General features: G+C 33.9%; 1 protein-coding gene across 4 annotated transcripts in view; it reads left to right on the top strand.

Moving 5' to 3' along the window:
* The window catches only part of RELN (reelin), a 527,544-nt gene that overhangs the window by 312,682 nt on the left and 200,114 nt on the right, over positions 1 to 14,748 (top strand). For all 4 annotated transcript variants that reach the window (XM_043872741.1, XM_043872740.1, XM_043872739.1 and 1 more), the window contains one exon: positions 2,288 to 2,433. In XM_043872741.1, the coding sequence (XP_043728676.1) occupies positions 2,288 to 2,433 (146 nt within the window). The remainder of the gene's footprint in view (positions 1 to 2,287; positions 2,434 to 14,748) is intronic.

The following is a 14,748-nucleotide window of genomic DNA, read 5'->3' as shown; positions in this document are numbered from 1 at the left end:
TAGACCACAAACAGTCGGACCCAAATAAGTGACTGAGCTGAACTGAACTGCAGTTGCTCAGGATCCCAGAATGAGAAGATAATTGTAAAAACCACTATTTAGAGCTTGGTGGCTTTATTATTAGGAAGGTAATCTTTGTTATTTTAGTTGGCATTCCATTATCCTTATAGAGTACATAGTAGTAGAGGATCTTTGGGTTTGTCATTGCTTGACAGTTTCATTTGATTGTTAAATAAACTAAATCCTAGTTTTGATCAATGTGTGTGGATTAAGGATTGCATATCATGAGCTCAGTGTAGCATCCATGAATAATGTGTACTCATTGTGAAGATGATCTTCAAGCAGGTGAAGCCTGCCACACAGTATAGCATTATCTAACCTGGGGGCTTCCCTGGTGGCTCAGATGGTAAGAAATATACCTGCAATATGGGAGACATGGGTTTGATCCCTGGATTAGGAAGATCCCCTGGAGAAGGGAATGGCTACCCACTCCAGTATTCTTGCCTGGAGAATTCCATGGACAGAGGAACCTGTGGGCTATAGTCCAGGGGATTGCAAAGAATCAGATAAGACTGATCAACTAACACTTTCACTTTCAAGCTGATGAGAGGCATAGTGTGTATGCCTTATGTCAGTGCTGTGAAATGACTCCCCCAAGATCATGTGGTCCAACTCTCATGAATGTCTGGAAACTTATGGAAGCTTTTTTACTCTTTCATTATAGTAGTCTGATTTCCCTCCCCATTGATTTTATCTTCCACCATCAGTTTAATTGTCATAAAGTACTTCTTTGCACATATTACTGCTCTGTTTTAGAACATCACCACCAATGGAATATAGCAGTGATCTCAGAATATCATTTAAGATCCTCTACAGTCAGGCTCCAATCTAATTTTCAAAATTATGCCTACTTATCACCTGTCATTCATTCATATTTGTCATCCAACTTGGATTTTTATCCATCCTTTAAAGCCAATTGAAGACCTGCTCTTCCATGAAGCCTGCTCATTTAGACCAGCCCTGGACACAGTGACTGCTGCCTTCTTTCACTTGTTAGGACTTTCCATATGCTGCCTTTGATATACCTCAACTAGGCTGCAATTTTTTTAGAGCAAAGATTAGGTTATTATTCTTATCAATTATAAACCTCTTCTCTCCACTGACTTCCTTGATGCTCCCTACCTTGTGAGTTTTCCATAAAAATTAGTGAATTACCTGAAAGACATAACCATATCAGAATTTATTCATTTATTAAATTATTCAACAAATATTTTTTAATTACTGCCATATGCCAAGCATTATGCTAAGACCTGGAATACAGGAATATGATCCTTGCCCTACAGAACCTACAGTCACAGGATCTAACTGAAATTCTGTGTCCAATTATTTTCCTTCATTTCTATTTTATTTTAAGAGTATATAAAACTTGAAAGAATGTTTGATCTTTTATTTATTAACATATCTCTATGTGTGACATTACCAGAAAATGATTAATGCAAAAACTTATCATATTTTTAAAAGTTAAGTACTCAGTTTACCCAGCTCTATAGTTGGATTTTGCCTTTGATTCTTTACTTGAAGTTGGGGGGAAAAAAAGCACATTAAAAAAAAGGATTTGCAAGAAATTATTTATCTTTATTTTCTGTAAGCCTGGTGTTCTTTTGGAGAATGACAAAGTTTGTTGTTTACAGGCTCCTCATCGGGGACATCATGTACTTCCTAGATCTGGTCAGAAACTTTTACTCAAAAGCTGGCTGAGAGTATACCATCATATCAGGGATTACTTTGACCTTTTCTCTATTCCATGTTTTGATTAGCAAGCTATTCTGCTCATATCCCATTTAGAGACAAATTGTGAAAGGCTTGAATGGCAAGCCAGAAATATATGGAATATTGAAAAGGTCAGTGTGATTTAAGTCCATAACCACAGTATTGAAAATATATGACAAGTCATTATCACACTTAATTCCCACAACAAGGACTGTGGTAAAGATGGGAAATTATTTCAATTAAAATATTCTTGTTTCACACTGAAGGCTGAGGTGGCAAAGCTCAAATGGTCTCTTGACTCCTCTTTTTGTGATAACTTAATAAGATAGAAAGAAATTGTAACTGAATTAAATAAGACCAAAAAAAAGAAAAAGAGGTAACAAGCTCTTTTGATTTCAGAGTCCATGGTAGAGGGAATAATATAGTGACTTCTAAAAACTCTAATTATACATGAACAAGACAGATACAGCCACAAAACCAATTCAATGGACACCCCATGCTCTCTTTTTATCTACAGCATAGCTGTCAGTCAGATGGGAACTCCATTTATTTCCATGGAAATGAAGGCAGCGAGTTCAATTTTGCCACCACCCGGGATGTAGATCTTTCTACAGAGGATATTCAAGAGCAGTGGTCAGAAGAATTTGAGAGCCAACCTACAGGGTAAGTAATTGTTATCTCCCATGCTGTGTATAGCACTTACATTTATTCCACTGGACATATTTTAAATGCATTTTGTTAAATAGCAAAAGCATACTTAAGTCAATACTGGAGAGTCTTATCATGGACAAGCCAAAGGGGTACACTTATATTAAACATTCTTTATTAAGCAATCAATTATTTTATGCATACTAAAAATTTGAGATTGCAAATATCTTTTAACTTCAGTTGAATATTTATATCTCATCTTTGTTTATGCAGCTTTTACCAGGAAAAGTTTTTTTTCTTTCAATGTGTATAGCATATAAAATCTTTCCACTACTTTTATATTGAGACTTTCAGTTGTCTCCCTGGGATCTGAGATTTACGGATGCTGTTACCAATTTTTAGTGGAATATTGTTTTGATCTATAACAATTAGTTCTATAGATCTATAACAATTAGTTGTTTGGGGGGTAAAATTTACCATTTAGAGATTTTTAAAGGAAGGATATGACCCTGAAGTTGAAACAATGAGGATGGTTTGGTGGCAGTATTTTCTTGCTTTTCTAAACTGTGTGCCTTCTTCTGGGTCCAGTGTCCCTAAGATATTTCTGTTAATTGAATGACACTTTCAGAAGTTCAAATTGAGAAAAATTAACAGGTTCAGAGAATCAAAATTCATAAGATAGTGTGTGTCGGAATTCTAGAAATTTTCTGGTTCTCACCTGGCCTTTTTTTTCTTTTTTTCAGTACATATACACTTGTAATCAGAACACCAGGTTCTTACTGTTTAGTGCATGTTTTCTGAAACCATGATGAAGGCGAATGAAGTTAACATAAAGTATAGTTTCATAATGATTATGAAATAGCAATGACTTAACTGTTAACTATCAGAAACTTTTCAAGAATACAACATTTGAGGTATTTACATATCTCTGATCTCAACAAATTCAATCAAAACTGGATGGGACCTAAGTGCCTGAGGGACCAGAGCGCCGCCATGGATTTGGGTTCCCCACTTCCTATGCACTGCCCAGAAACTGCGTTTGAACCCGATAAGAGGGAAATCCGATCAGCAGCCTGAGCTGCTGCTGCTTGACTTTCTGCTGCCACATCAGGATCTCTCACTGTTGCAAGCGAGAGTTCTGCTAGGACATGCAGCCCTGCTCTTCCTACCTCAGGGAAATCCAGCCTGTGAGAAGCCTCTGAAGAAAACTGACGCCTTGAGGGACCCCACCCCTGCCCCAGGGGGCACCATTGCCCTCTCCAATCCTAGTAGTAATGCTCAGGCCCTTAAGTCCACAAAGTCCTTCTCCTCTGAGGTTCTTATCACCCTTGAAGTTTCATGTCCAGTATGGCTCTGGTGTCTGTTTGAGGGACCAGCGACCATTGTTTCTCTTTCTTGTGTCCAGGATCTCCCCAGGAGGCTGGCTGCTTTCCTTACACAAACAGGGCTCATTCCACTCCCCTTATAGACTATTGATGGGATCTAGAATTTTGACCATGCACCCAAGTCTTCTTTACCCACTTTCTGGAGATAAAAGACCCATCACCAGCACATCAGCTCTTTCTGACTTCTGATATAAAAGACCAGTTCAGATCCCTTTCCTGACAATGGAGCTTGACTGTCTATGAGAGGGTCCCAAATTTTCAAGCACCAAAGACTCATTGACCTCCACTCCTTCACCTCTCCAAGTTTGTACTATCCATGCAGCAGTGACAGGTTATTCTTTTTCAGTGAGACCTATATCCCCTGGGAACTCAGGTGATGCCCCAGTAGTATCCAGATACCCAGCCTCCTTCCTACTAAAGCAGAGAGAAACACAAGTCTCCAGTGGTAACATGCTGACATGCAAACCCTTTCCTACCAGTTTATCTAGTTAACTGGCTAGCTAGTTAGCTATGTATCTCTTTCCTCAAAGTTCTAATGTCTTCTTATTCTTTGGAGAAGAGATAAAATTTATTTTTATGTATGGCCTTCATATCCACATATTTCCTCTCCCAGAATGTCCTCTTCTTTGTTTTAGCTTGTTTTATTGTCAAAGGTCATCTATAGAAGAACAAAAGAATGCTTTACTATATCGACTAATGGTCTACACAGCTCTCCACTACTAACATTAGTGGAAACTTAGTTCAAACACACAGAAAAACCCTTTAGGAATTAAGCTTAGAAAGGAACAGATTTTATATTAAAAGAAACCAAACATACTTTAGAAAATTAATGTACTAATCCAGAAAAATAACTGGCAAAAAATATATTCCAGTTAACAGATCGGACATTCTGTTATCTCAGAGCACCAATGATATGAGAATTTGTGGTGAAACCAAAACTTTCATCTCCCAAAACAAACAAAAGAAATAAAAGTATTTATGCTTGAAAAAAGAGCTAAACACAGACACAGGAATGTCAGACCAAATTCCATTCACTTGGTGACTCAGACGGTTTCTTTGGCCAATTCTCAGTGCTAAGATATATCAGGTTTTGGTCACAGTTAAGAGGCTGGTACTTTCAAGCCGTGATGTTGTAAGCAGATTTCTGTTCCAATAACATAGAATAATGTGCTTGACAAAAGCACCTGTGTCACTGTAATTGGAACACAATTCACCTAAATTCTGAGAGCAACTTAACTATTCTAGCAACCACACCTTAGCTTTGTTGTAGCTTTTCCCCAAGGATGTCAGACCACACTGCCCCCTCTCAGAACTACTTCATTTGTACTCTTATCTGGTGAATCAGTTATCCATGTTGGCCTTATGTTATAAAAAAAAGATATAAAAAGATAATGAGAGAATCTAGTACTTTCTTTGTTTTGGGATGGTGATGGATTGCTGGTTTAATCTGTAATGTTGTATGTGAATGTGTATATGTGTGTATACCTTCTCCACACCTACTCACTCCCAAATGCTGCCTTATTGATCTAGGAGAGAATGCTGTTGTAGTAATTCTTAAATCAAAACTCCAGTGAAGATATCCTGTCACAATCAAATTAATGTGAAGCATTTCTATCTAGGGTAAGAAGTGACAAAGAAAAACAGATTAGGATCTTGGTAGTGAAATTCTTGATGTGTTTCTTTGAGCCAGATTTACTGAATATTTGTCTCATTCTTCCCCTCAACCATCACCACCCACACAGACAATTTATCATCATAAGCTCACTGCTGAAATAGACATAAAACGTTGGTGTTAAATTCCCACAGTATTCAAGAGTGACCAATTGAATTGATTGAATTCTGACACTTTGAGGTCACTTTCTTATAACACAAAAAAAATAAATTATTAATATGGATATAATATTTTCATCTCTTTTAACTGTTTTTTCTCCCATAAGAATTATGAAAGAGAAAAAAGAATATGCAATCCTCTCTAATAATATCTTCAAAACATTTCATATGAATTCAGGCAAGAAAAAGTATCCACAGTCATTATGACTTTTTTTGGAACCCAGTTTCCAAATATTCCTGTTTCCTTACCATTTTAATGAAACTATTTGATCTCAGATCACAAAGACCCAAAAATTGTTTGCCTTTCACATCACAAAGCTGTATGTAGATAGGTTTATTTTAAGTGGGATTTTAAAGTTTATTTTCTTTTTCCTAGAGAAGGCACATCTGCTACTTCAGCAAGATAGAAACTTTAATAGATAAACTGATAATTTATGTGAGCCTTTGTGAACTTTGGCTTAACCTTATAAACACATCATTTAATTAGCAACTACATTATCTCACCTAGCCGAAGCTGTCTTCAGGTGGGAGGGGACTTTGTAGAGAAACACATTACTAGAATATTGAATTTGTATATTTGTCATGCATGTTTTTAACTATTCAGATAACTTTTCAAAATATCTGTTTTATTGCTTTCACTGACGTATTCATGTTAGAGAACCTCCACAATGTAATGAATGTTAAGCTGTGTTTTGAAGTGTAATTAATTTACAATGTTGTGTTAGGTTCAGATATATAGCAATGTGATTCAGATATATACACACACACACACAAAAAGATATATATACACATAGATAGATAGATATGTGCTATATATATGATATATATATGTATATGAGTATTCTTTTTTCAGATTCTTTTCCATTATAGGATTATTACAAGATATTGAATATAGTTCCCCGTACTATACAGTGGGACCTTACTGTTTATTCTATATATAATAGTTTGTATCTGCTAATCTCTAACTCCTGATTTATCTCTCCCAGCCTTTCTTCTTTGGTAGTCATAGGTTTGTTATCTATGTCTGTGAGTCTATTTCTGTTTTGTAAATAAGTTCATTTGTATCACTTTTTTATATTATACATGTAAACAATATCATATGATACTTGTGTTTCTCTCTCTGACTTACTTCACTTAGTATAATAATCTCTAGATTCAGGTCCATCCATATTACTGCATATGGAATTATTTCTTTTTTTTTTTTAATGGCTGAGTAATTGAATATCAGACTATTGAATCAAGAGAGCATACTCTAGTCTTCCATAACTGCCCCAAATCCTTGGAAATTATAGAAAATGAGCAAATGAATCTGTAATGACACTCTGAAAGAAAAAATGTGCCCTAATTGAGCCAGGAATTAGGAAGTGTTACAAAAAATGAGAAAAAAAAAGAAAAGGATCTGATTAAAGGAGAAAACCATAACTTAAAATACATATTGAATGAGGCACTACACAAAGGTATAGGTACTGAACACAGGAATCAGATGGGGCTCTGATGTCCTGCTGTGGAGACTGCCAAGTAGGTGAGTGTCTCACTGCATTCAGCTTCTGTGTGGGCACTTCTGCCCTTAGGAACAAGCAGTGAATGTGAACACTTGGAGAAGCAGGGCGATGCCAGGTGACTGGACACCTCAAGGATCCCCATGGTACTGCCCACCCAAGGACACATCTGCTCTCATTGGTGGGCATTTTTACACCAAAACTAAGGGTGAATAGCGGATACAAATCTGAGCAAATGATCTGGAATCATCAAATCTAAGGAAAATCCGCTCCATAAAAATAATTAATCAAACTAGACAGCTACGAGCTGAGAAAAGAGAAGTAGCAGAGTAAACAAATGGAGATTTTATGAGAATTATAGTTAATGTCCTCAGAGAGATAAGAAAGCATACTGTATTTGTTAAATTAAAACAGCTTTTATGGAGGAAAAAATAGAGATGTGGAAAATGAAACTGTATGATTGTTGAAACAAATTTAATGGATTTTTCCCCTGAATATGAGCATAGGCATAGGTAAAGAACAAATTGATGAGCTGGAAATTTGAGTTTTGAAGTGTTTCTAAAACTTAGGATTATTGTATAGTGTATATACTATACTATAAAGTATAGGGTGAAGAATAGCATTTATAACATTAGAAATAATAGGAATTCCTAAAGGAGGAAGGGTCAGAGGGAATATGTGGAATGAAATATTAAAAAAAAAAATCGAAGAAAGGTTCCCGAAACTTAAAAAAGAAGAAAGAAGAGACATAGTTCCTATGAATGAAAATGTTTAGCAAGATGGATGGAAAAATATCCGGTCCTAGACCATAAGGGAGAAACTTTAGAACACAGTTGAAAGTGGAAATCTTAAATCTTTAGATGAGTTTCATTGTGCTTTCCTTGGTAACACTAAGCATAAGTTTAAAAAAATGAAGCAGTTATCTTAGTGTTCTGAGAGAGGACTATTTGGAACATAACGTTCTCCTCCAGACAAATATGATTCAAGTATTGGAGAGAAATAAAAAGCTTTTCAGACAAAAGGGTTCAGAAAGTTTACTACTCCTGAACACTCTCTGAAAGAATTACCAGAAGATGTACCCATAGATGTTAATCCAAGAAAAATATGATAGATTAAAGAAAGACTAGTGAGCAAGGAAAAAAGGAAAGCTTGTAGTTCAGACTGAAAAAAAATTGATTATTAAAATATTTAAATCAAAGTTTGTAGTTAAAGCCCAGATGACCTCAATATGAAAGGTACAAAGGGAAACTGACAAGAAGAGAAAAAGAAGGAATTAAAATACTGCCAACATTCTTTACTTGCTTGGAGTGAGAATATAGGTCTTGGATAACTCTTAATGTTAGTAGGAAGCTTTAAGGGTAAATAGGTGTGTTAAAGAAATTATGTTAGCCATATATAGGCTACATAACTTCTAAAGCGTTAGCTTAAGAGAATAAAGAGAACTTAGTCCACAAATGCGAGGAAAGTGACAGAAAAATAAACAAAAAACAAGGTAAATAGAAAACAGAAAACAGTTTGGCATGAACCAATCTAAGATCCCCTGGAGAGGAGAATGGCTACCCACTCTAGTATTCTTACTTTGAAAATTCTATGGACAGGGGAGCCTGGTGGGCTACAGTCCAGGAGATCACCAAGAGTCAGACACGACTGAGCGATTAATGTTTCACGTTTTCAATCTAAATATATCAGTGCACAATAAACTTGAATGAGTTATGTTCATTTATTAAGTGAGATTTTCATAGTAAGTTTTAAAAAATCAGCTATATATTTGCTATTTATGAAAGACTTAAACTAGAATAACATAAGAAGTTGAAAGTCAATGAAGAAAAGCTAATATACCAGATAAATGCAACAAAAGAAGCAAGGAGGCATATTAATATCAGGTATTCAAACCCTATAAGATAAAATTCAGATTTAAGCAATAAAAGGACTAAAAAGGAATATTTTATGCAATAATATATGAAGAGCACTTGCACAGTGCATGACATAACAAGCAATCAAAAAAAATTAAAAATTGGTTGCTGTTCCAACTGTCATTACTGTTGAGAATAGGATATGACCAAAGTGGTATTCAAAAAGAAAAATTATACTCACAGAAACTAATAAGATATAAAAGAAACACAAACAAAATTAAATAGTCCAATGAAACTTAAATGAGATTCTCTAAGTAAACTAGTGGGAGGTCATTTTAAGAAAGACAGTATTAGTTAAAATGATAATTGGATATATTTTGAAACCACGGAATTGCTAAAATAGATCAGAGTTAACTTGTTTCAAGCTGTTAAAAGACTTATTTGTTCAGGTTTGCTTTTGATGTGGGTTCTAACATTGCTTTCTATTTAAGCAAATTGTTTTTCTATTTTAAAACATAAACAGTAAATTTTCAAATAATAAAAAATAAGTTCATGTGATTAGGTATGCCAAAATTGTTCTGGAATTCCTTGTTGAATTTGCAGCACATTTTTATCTTCACTTTTGGCACTGCCATTCTTGAATTAATACCCTCTTCCCCCTCCAAACTAGCTGTCCACGTGAGCATCCAGAATACAGCAACGATCTTCCTCTTCAAGAAAGGACTGTCTTTACTGAAGTCACAGAAAAAAGAGAATGAAATCTGAATCTTAATTCCTCACAGCTTGGAACAACATTAGACCACGATAGGATTTTTCTGTAACGGTGTTAGAAGAGGCTGCTGGCACTGAAATGCTCAGATGCCCACTTCTTCAGCATGTCTTTGTTCTCCATAGTCTTTCTTCAGTAGTTCACCTGCCCACATTGACCACAAGGCACTCCTGAATATCTAGGAGTTTATATGAAGGAGAAGCAGAATTCTGATACCTCAAGAAACATAGCTCAGGGTTATCTATTAATAGAACAAACACATCTAGGAGCATTAGAAAATGGAGAATTTAATTCCTCAGCCCCATAAATTATGCTAAATAGTATAATTATTTAGTGATGTATTTTGAAGTATGACAACAAAATAGTTACTAGTTTGGCATATATAAGAAAATATTATGTGACCCATTTTTAAAGAGTTAATAATAATCTGGGGGAAGTGTATATTATTAATGTAAGTGAAAAAAGGCAAAATTCAAAACCATCTATATAATATTTTCATGACCATGTTGAAATACACATATAAAATATTAGAAATATAGTAAAATATTAATTGTTCTTGTCTTCCAGTTTTACAATAATGAGAATATGGCTGTCATAATAGAAATAGATGAAATACCCAGAATTCCAAAACACTAGCAAGACATAGAAGGGATGCTGGAGGGCAAACAGAGAGAGTAGTCTCTCAACTGCTGAACTGAATATTCCCAGTTCCCTCCAACCTCCAGTCTTAACACTCCCATTCTGCTAGCATCCACACCCTATTAAGACAATTGCTTTATAAATTTGTTCTGAAGAAATTCTTTCAAGAAATACATTTTAAAACATCTCATCAAAGATAACAGAAAAAAAATTGAGCAGAGAAAATGTTTTCCTCAGGTCAGCCATAACTTAGTCTCTGATTAGGTAGGAATTTATATAAAGAGACCAAAATACAAAGTATTAGTTATATTTTTGAATGTCATTGCTTAGAAAAGTGGGTCATAACTGCAACTGTCTTTTAAGTTTCAAAATGTCTTTCAAGATGTCTTTCTTAAATTTCAGTGCTATTCACTGGAATAAAACCAAGAAAAAGGCAATATAAACTTAAAACAAATTTATATTGGCTTCCCCTTCTGGGGAGATAATCCCAAAGAATGCTACACAGATCCTTGAAAACCTAAACTGCATATAGGCCAACAAGAACAATCTCCTTCCGTGTCAGTTGATGTTTTTACTAAAAATTGGCCTTAAAGCTATTTAAAACTCTTCAGAACAGTTTGAGCATCTCTTGCTATTTTCTACAAATTCTTCCCTCTATCCTACCCAAAAGAATTATGTTACCTCTGGCTTAGGATCCTTTTCACAAGATGCTTATAAAGCTCCAGAGGGATTTTATTTAAGCTTATAATTCAGGATAAGTGAATCAAGGACAGATTGACAGTCTGAGTTAACATTGTATTAAGTGGGTCTCCTTTTTTTTTTTTTTAAACAGGAACGTTCATTATTATTAAAGCAAAACCACTTGACCATTTAGGTCACATAAGTAATAAATTTAAATGCCCAGATAGGGTTGTAGCCCAAATCTTGGACTATACAAAAGACCCACTGATAGAAAGTCCAGTTTTGTTTCAGCTAAGTATCTCCTTGCTTAAATTGATTGATTAAGCAATTACATTTTGCATGTTGTACTGCAACTTTGTGCAAGATTGCTGCTCTACTAATTGTAATATGAAAAAATACTCATTGTAATTTAGAAGTTCATTTGAATTGCCACTTTGACTTATTTTAAAACAAATACAGCAGTACATTTTATGGGGCAGTGGGGGGGGTTGGAGAAAAGGAAACTAACATTATTTGAAACTGTAATATGCCAGGCGATACATCTTTTTCTCTAAACATCTTCAGTCTAGGTCATATTTCTGTTTTATTGGTGAGAAAGCTGAGTGTTTTCTACCATTCTGAAGCCAATACTCTTTACTAATGTTATTCTAACAAGAGTGTAAATAAAAATAATTCATGTAATAAAAACCTAAGACAAAATTGAATTTGAGTGAAATATAGCAGAACCAATTGAAGAAAAGAATTTTTAAATGCATTGTATACAGGAAAGCCTTCAAAGAGAACTCATCCTTTACCTTCACCTAAGCTGTCATGCTGGAGGAAAAACCTATAAATGCAATGAAGGTGGAGAAGCCTTTAGTCAAAGTATACACCTTGCTAGACCTCATAGGACTTATGCTAGAGATAAGCCTCATGAATATAAATGAATGTGGAAGAATCTTTACCTATGGCACATTCCTTATTAAATATCAAAGAATTCATCCCAAATAGAGACCTTATGGATGTAATGAACTTATTCAATCTCAGAGAATTTCTAGTAGATAAAAAAATGTTATGAATCTGGTAAATGTAGGCTCTTATAGCCAGGCTCTATTCTATATCTTAGTTCAAGCCTCAAGTCATCAACTTTAGATGGTTTAATATATTCTGGAAAATATAATAAAACAGATCTTCATAGTTCATGTGAAAAGTTCCACTGCCTTTTAGAGGCTTTTGTGCCAATATTTGTAGGGGGGAAAAAAGGTATTTAAAATATAAGACCTCTGTTTCCTATGTTCATATTCTTAGTATTTTTATCAATCTATGATGAAATAATTTAACTTTTCATTCTGAATTCTAACATATAAATTGAATGTTTTTCTTCCTTTTTCTGAAAGTGATTTTCCTTTTGCAAAAGAAAAAAAATGTGTAAAGTAAAAATTAAAAGTCTTCCAATGTGAATCCCACTCTTCACTGTTAAAATGTAGACATGTTTTCTGGTATATATTCATTCAGAAATTTTTCTATAACTATACAAAAATACTCTCTAGAGTGACATTTTCCTTACTAAACTTGATTTTTTAAAACTTAACAGTATATTATGAATGTCTCTTCTAGTCAGTGAATACATATCATTATTTCAGAAAGGCACTGTACCAATTTATCTATCTGGACCTCTGTTGATAGTCAAAGAATATTGTGATAGATTTTTTGTATGCTTGTTAAAGTATTTCTGAAAGAGAAATTTCTAAAAGAAGAAAAAGAAATTAGAGAATCAGATATATACATATACATATATATGTGTATATGTAATTTTCATTTTGATAATTACTGCCAGATTGCCCTTTGAAGAATATTCATCATTCTTTTTTGAGCTTATGAAAAAAAGTATTCTTAATTTCAGCTTTATTGAGATACAACTGACATATAAAGTTGTAAGATATTTGAAGTGTACATCATGTTGATTTTATATACATAAACATTGTAAAATCTAGTTAACTAACATATCTATCATCTCACTTTTTTTTTGGTTATAATATTTAAGTTTTACTACTTCATATCATTCTTTATTTTAATTTTTATTGGGGTATTGCTGATTTACAATATTTTGTTAGTTACAGGTAGGTATACAGCTAAATGAATCAGTTATACTTTCGTATCATTCTTAAAACTATTAAAGTGTGAGCTGATTAAAATGTAATTATATTCTCAAAGCATTCCAAAGCAGCTAATAGGGAGGATCACTGGCTTTCCAGTTAAAAAAAAACTTCTTTAAATTATTTTTGCTTACAAAAAGAATTCTCTTTTTGATACAAAAAGTAGAAGGATATACACTAAAATATAAATTAAATATTACTTTGCCCTCTTACCTCTAAGGAACAAAGTTGCCTTAAGGCATTTTATTGATTATTAAATTTTTTTTCGTATTCCAACTTTGCCCCATTCTATTATAAATAATAGATACCAATGTATTTATAATAAATAATGTAAGGAATGTTTTTTTAGAATTAGCCATCAAAGAATAAATATAAATTGCTATGTTGTAGAGAGTTCTTTCCTCTAGGCAGACATTCCTTCAAATGCAGCTCACAAAGAACCATGTTTCCTTGGGGAAAACAATTTAAACTGTAGAGAAGTAACACTCCTTTTCAGGGAAATTGCAGTACCATCGAAGATATTGCTAAAACTATAGAGCACTGTAAATACCCCTGCTGGACTCAAAGATTTGGTTATGTTCATGAACAAGATGTGTAAATGAAAAATTCAGCATGTTAAATGAGACTATATAGCAAACAGGATATGTCTTATAACTTATACTGTTTTTATATTATAGTATAGTTTGGATTTTATATATTTCTTAATGAGAAAATTAAAGCAGATTGGGAGGAGTGTCATGTATAAGTGTATTGGAGGTTGCAATTTTAGATGTCTAAGGAGGGCTTCACTGAGTCAGTGACATCATCATAAATATCTAAAGGAGATTAGGGAGTCAGCCATGCTGGTTGGGCAAGAATATTCTCTGCAGAAAGAACATCAGTACAAAATCTCTGAAATACTAGCATCTCTTGATTCAAATGGCATTTTCACGCCCATAAACATACACTGACAATCAAATTTGTCATAGTTCATAAAAAGTTATATTGTCACAGAAAACAAAAAAAAAAAGATTTGGTTATGTCATAATTTTACTTCATGTAATTATTATATTGAGAGAGTCAGAGACCATGACATTTTTGTAATTGGAAAAGACTACAACTTTGCAACCTGACCGAGAGGGATTCTGAAGTCCAGGCAGGTGTCTATCAGGTCCCTCAGTAGTTGATTCAGCTCTGGGACCCCCTCAAGGATACTTTGCCTCCAACTAAGCTCGAGCCAGTGTTTATACAAATTCATGAAAGAATGAGCTTGTGCCATAAGAAGCACCTACTGAATTTTTAATGAATGAAAGATAATTTATTTAAAGCAGTGAGAATTTTACAAAGTGATTTTTCAGATTTCTCTCCACTTTGCTCTTCAAAGCTGACTAAATTTTCTTTTTCCTTTTATTGTAATATATATTTGTATATATCTTTGTATTTATTTATTTTATTGTATATATATTTGTAATGTATTTATTTTAAAGAAAATAACCTCACTTTTGTTATCTTCATATATATTGGGAGAAATGAAAATTAGAATAAAATTGAATATGTTTT

Source organism: Cervus elaphus, chromosome 18 (genome assembly GCF_910594005.1).
Source record: "Cervus elaphus chromosome 18, mCerEla1.1, whole genome shotgun sequence".
Classification (NCBI taxonomy): Eukaryota; Metazoa; Chordata; class Mammalia; order Artiodactyla; family Cervidae; genus Cervus; species Cervus elaphus.
This window is presented reverse-complemented; position numbering and strand designations above follow the sequence as displayed.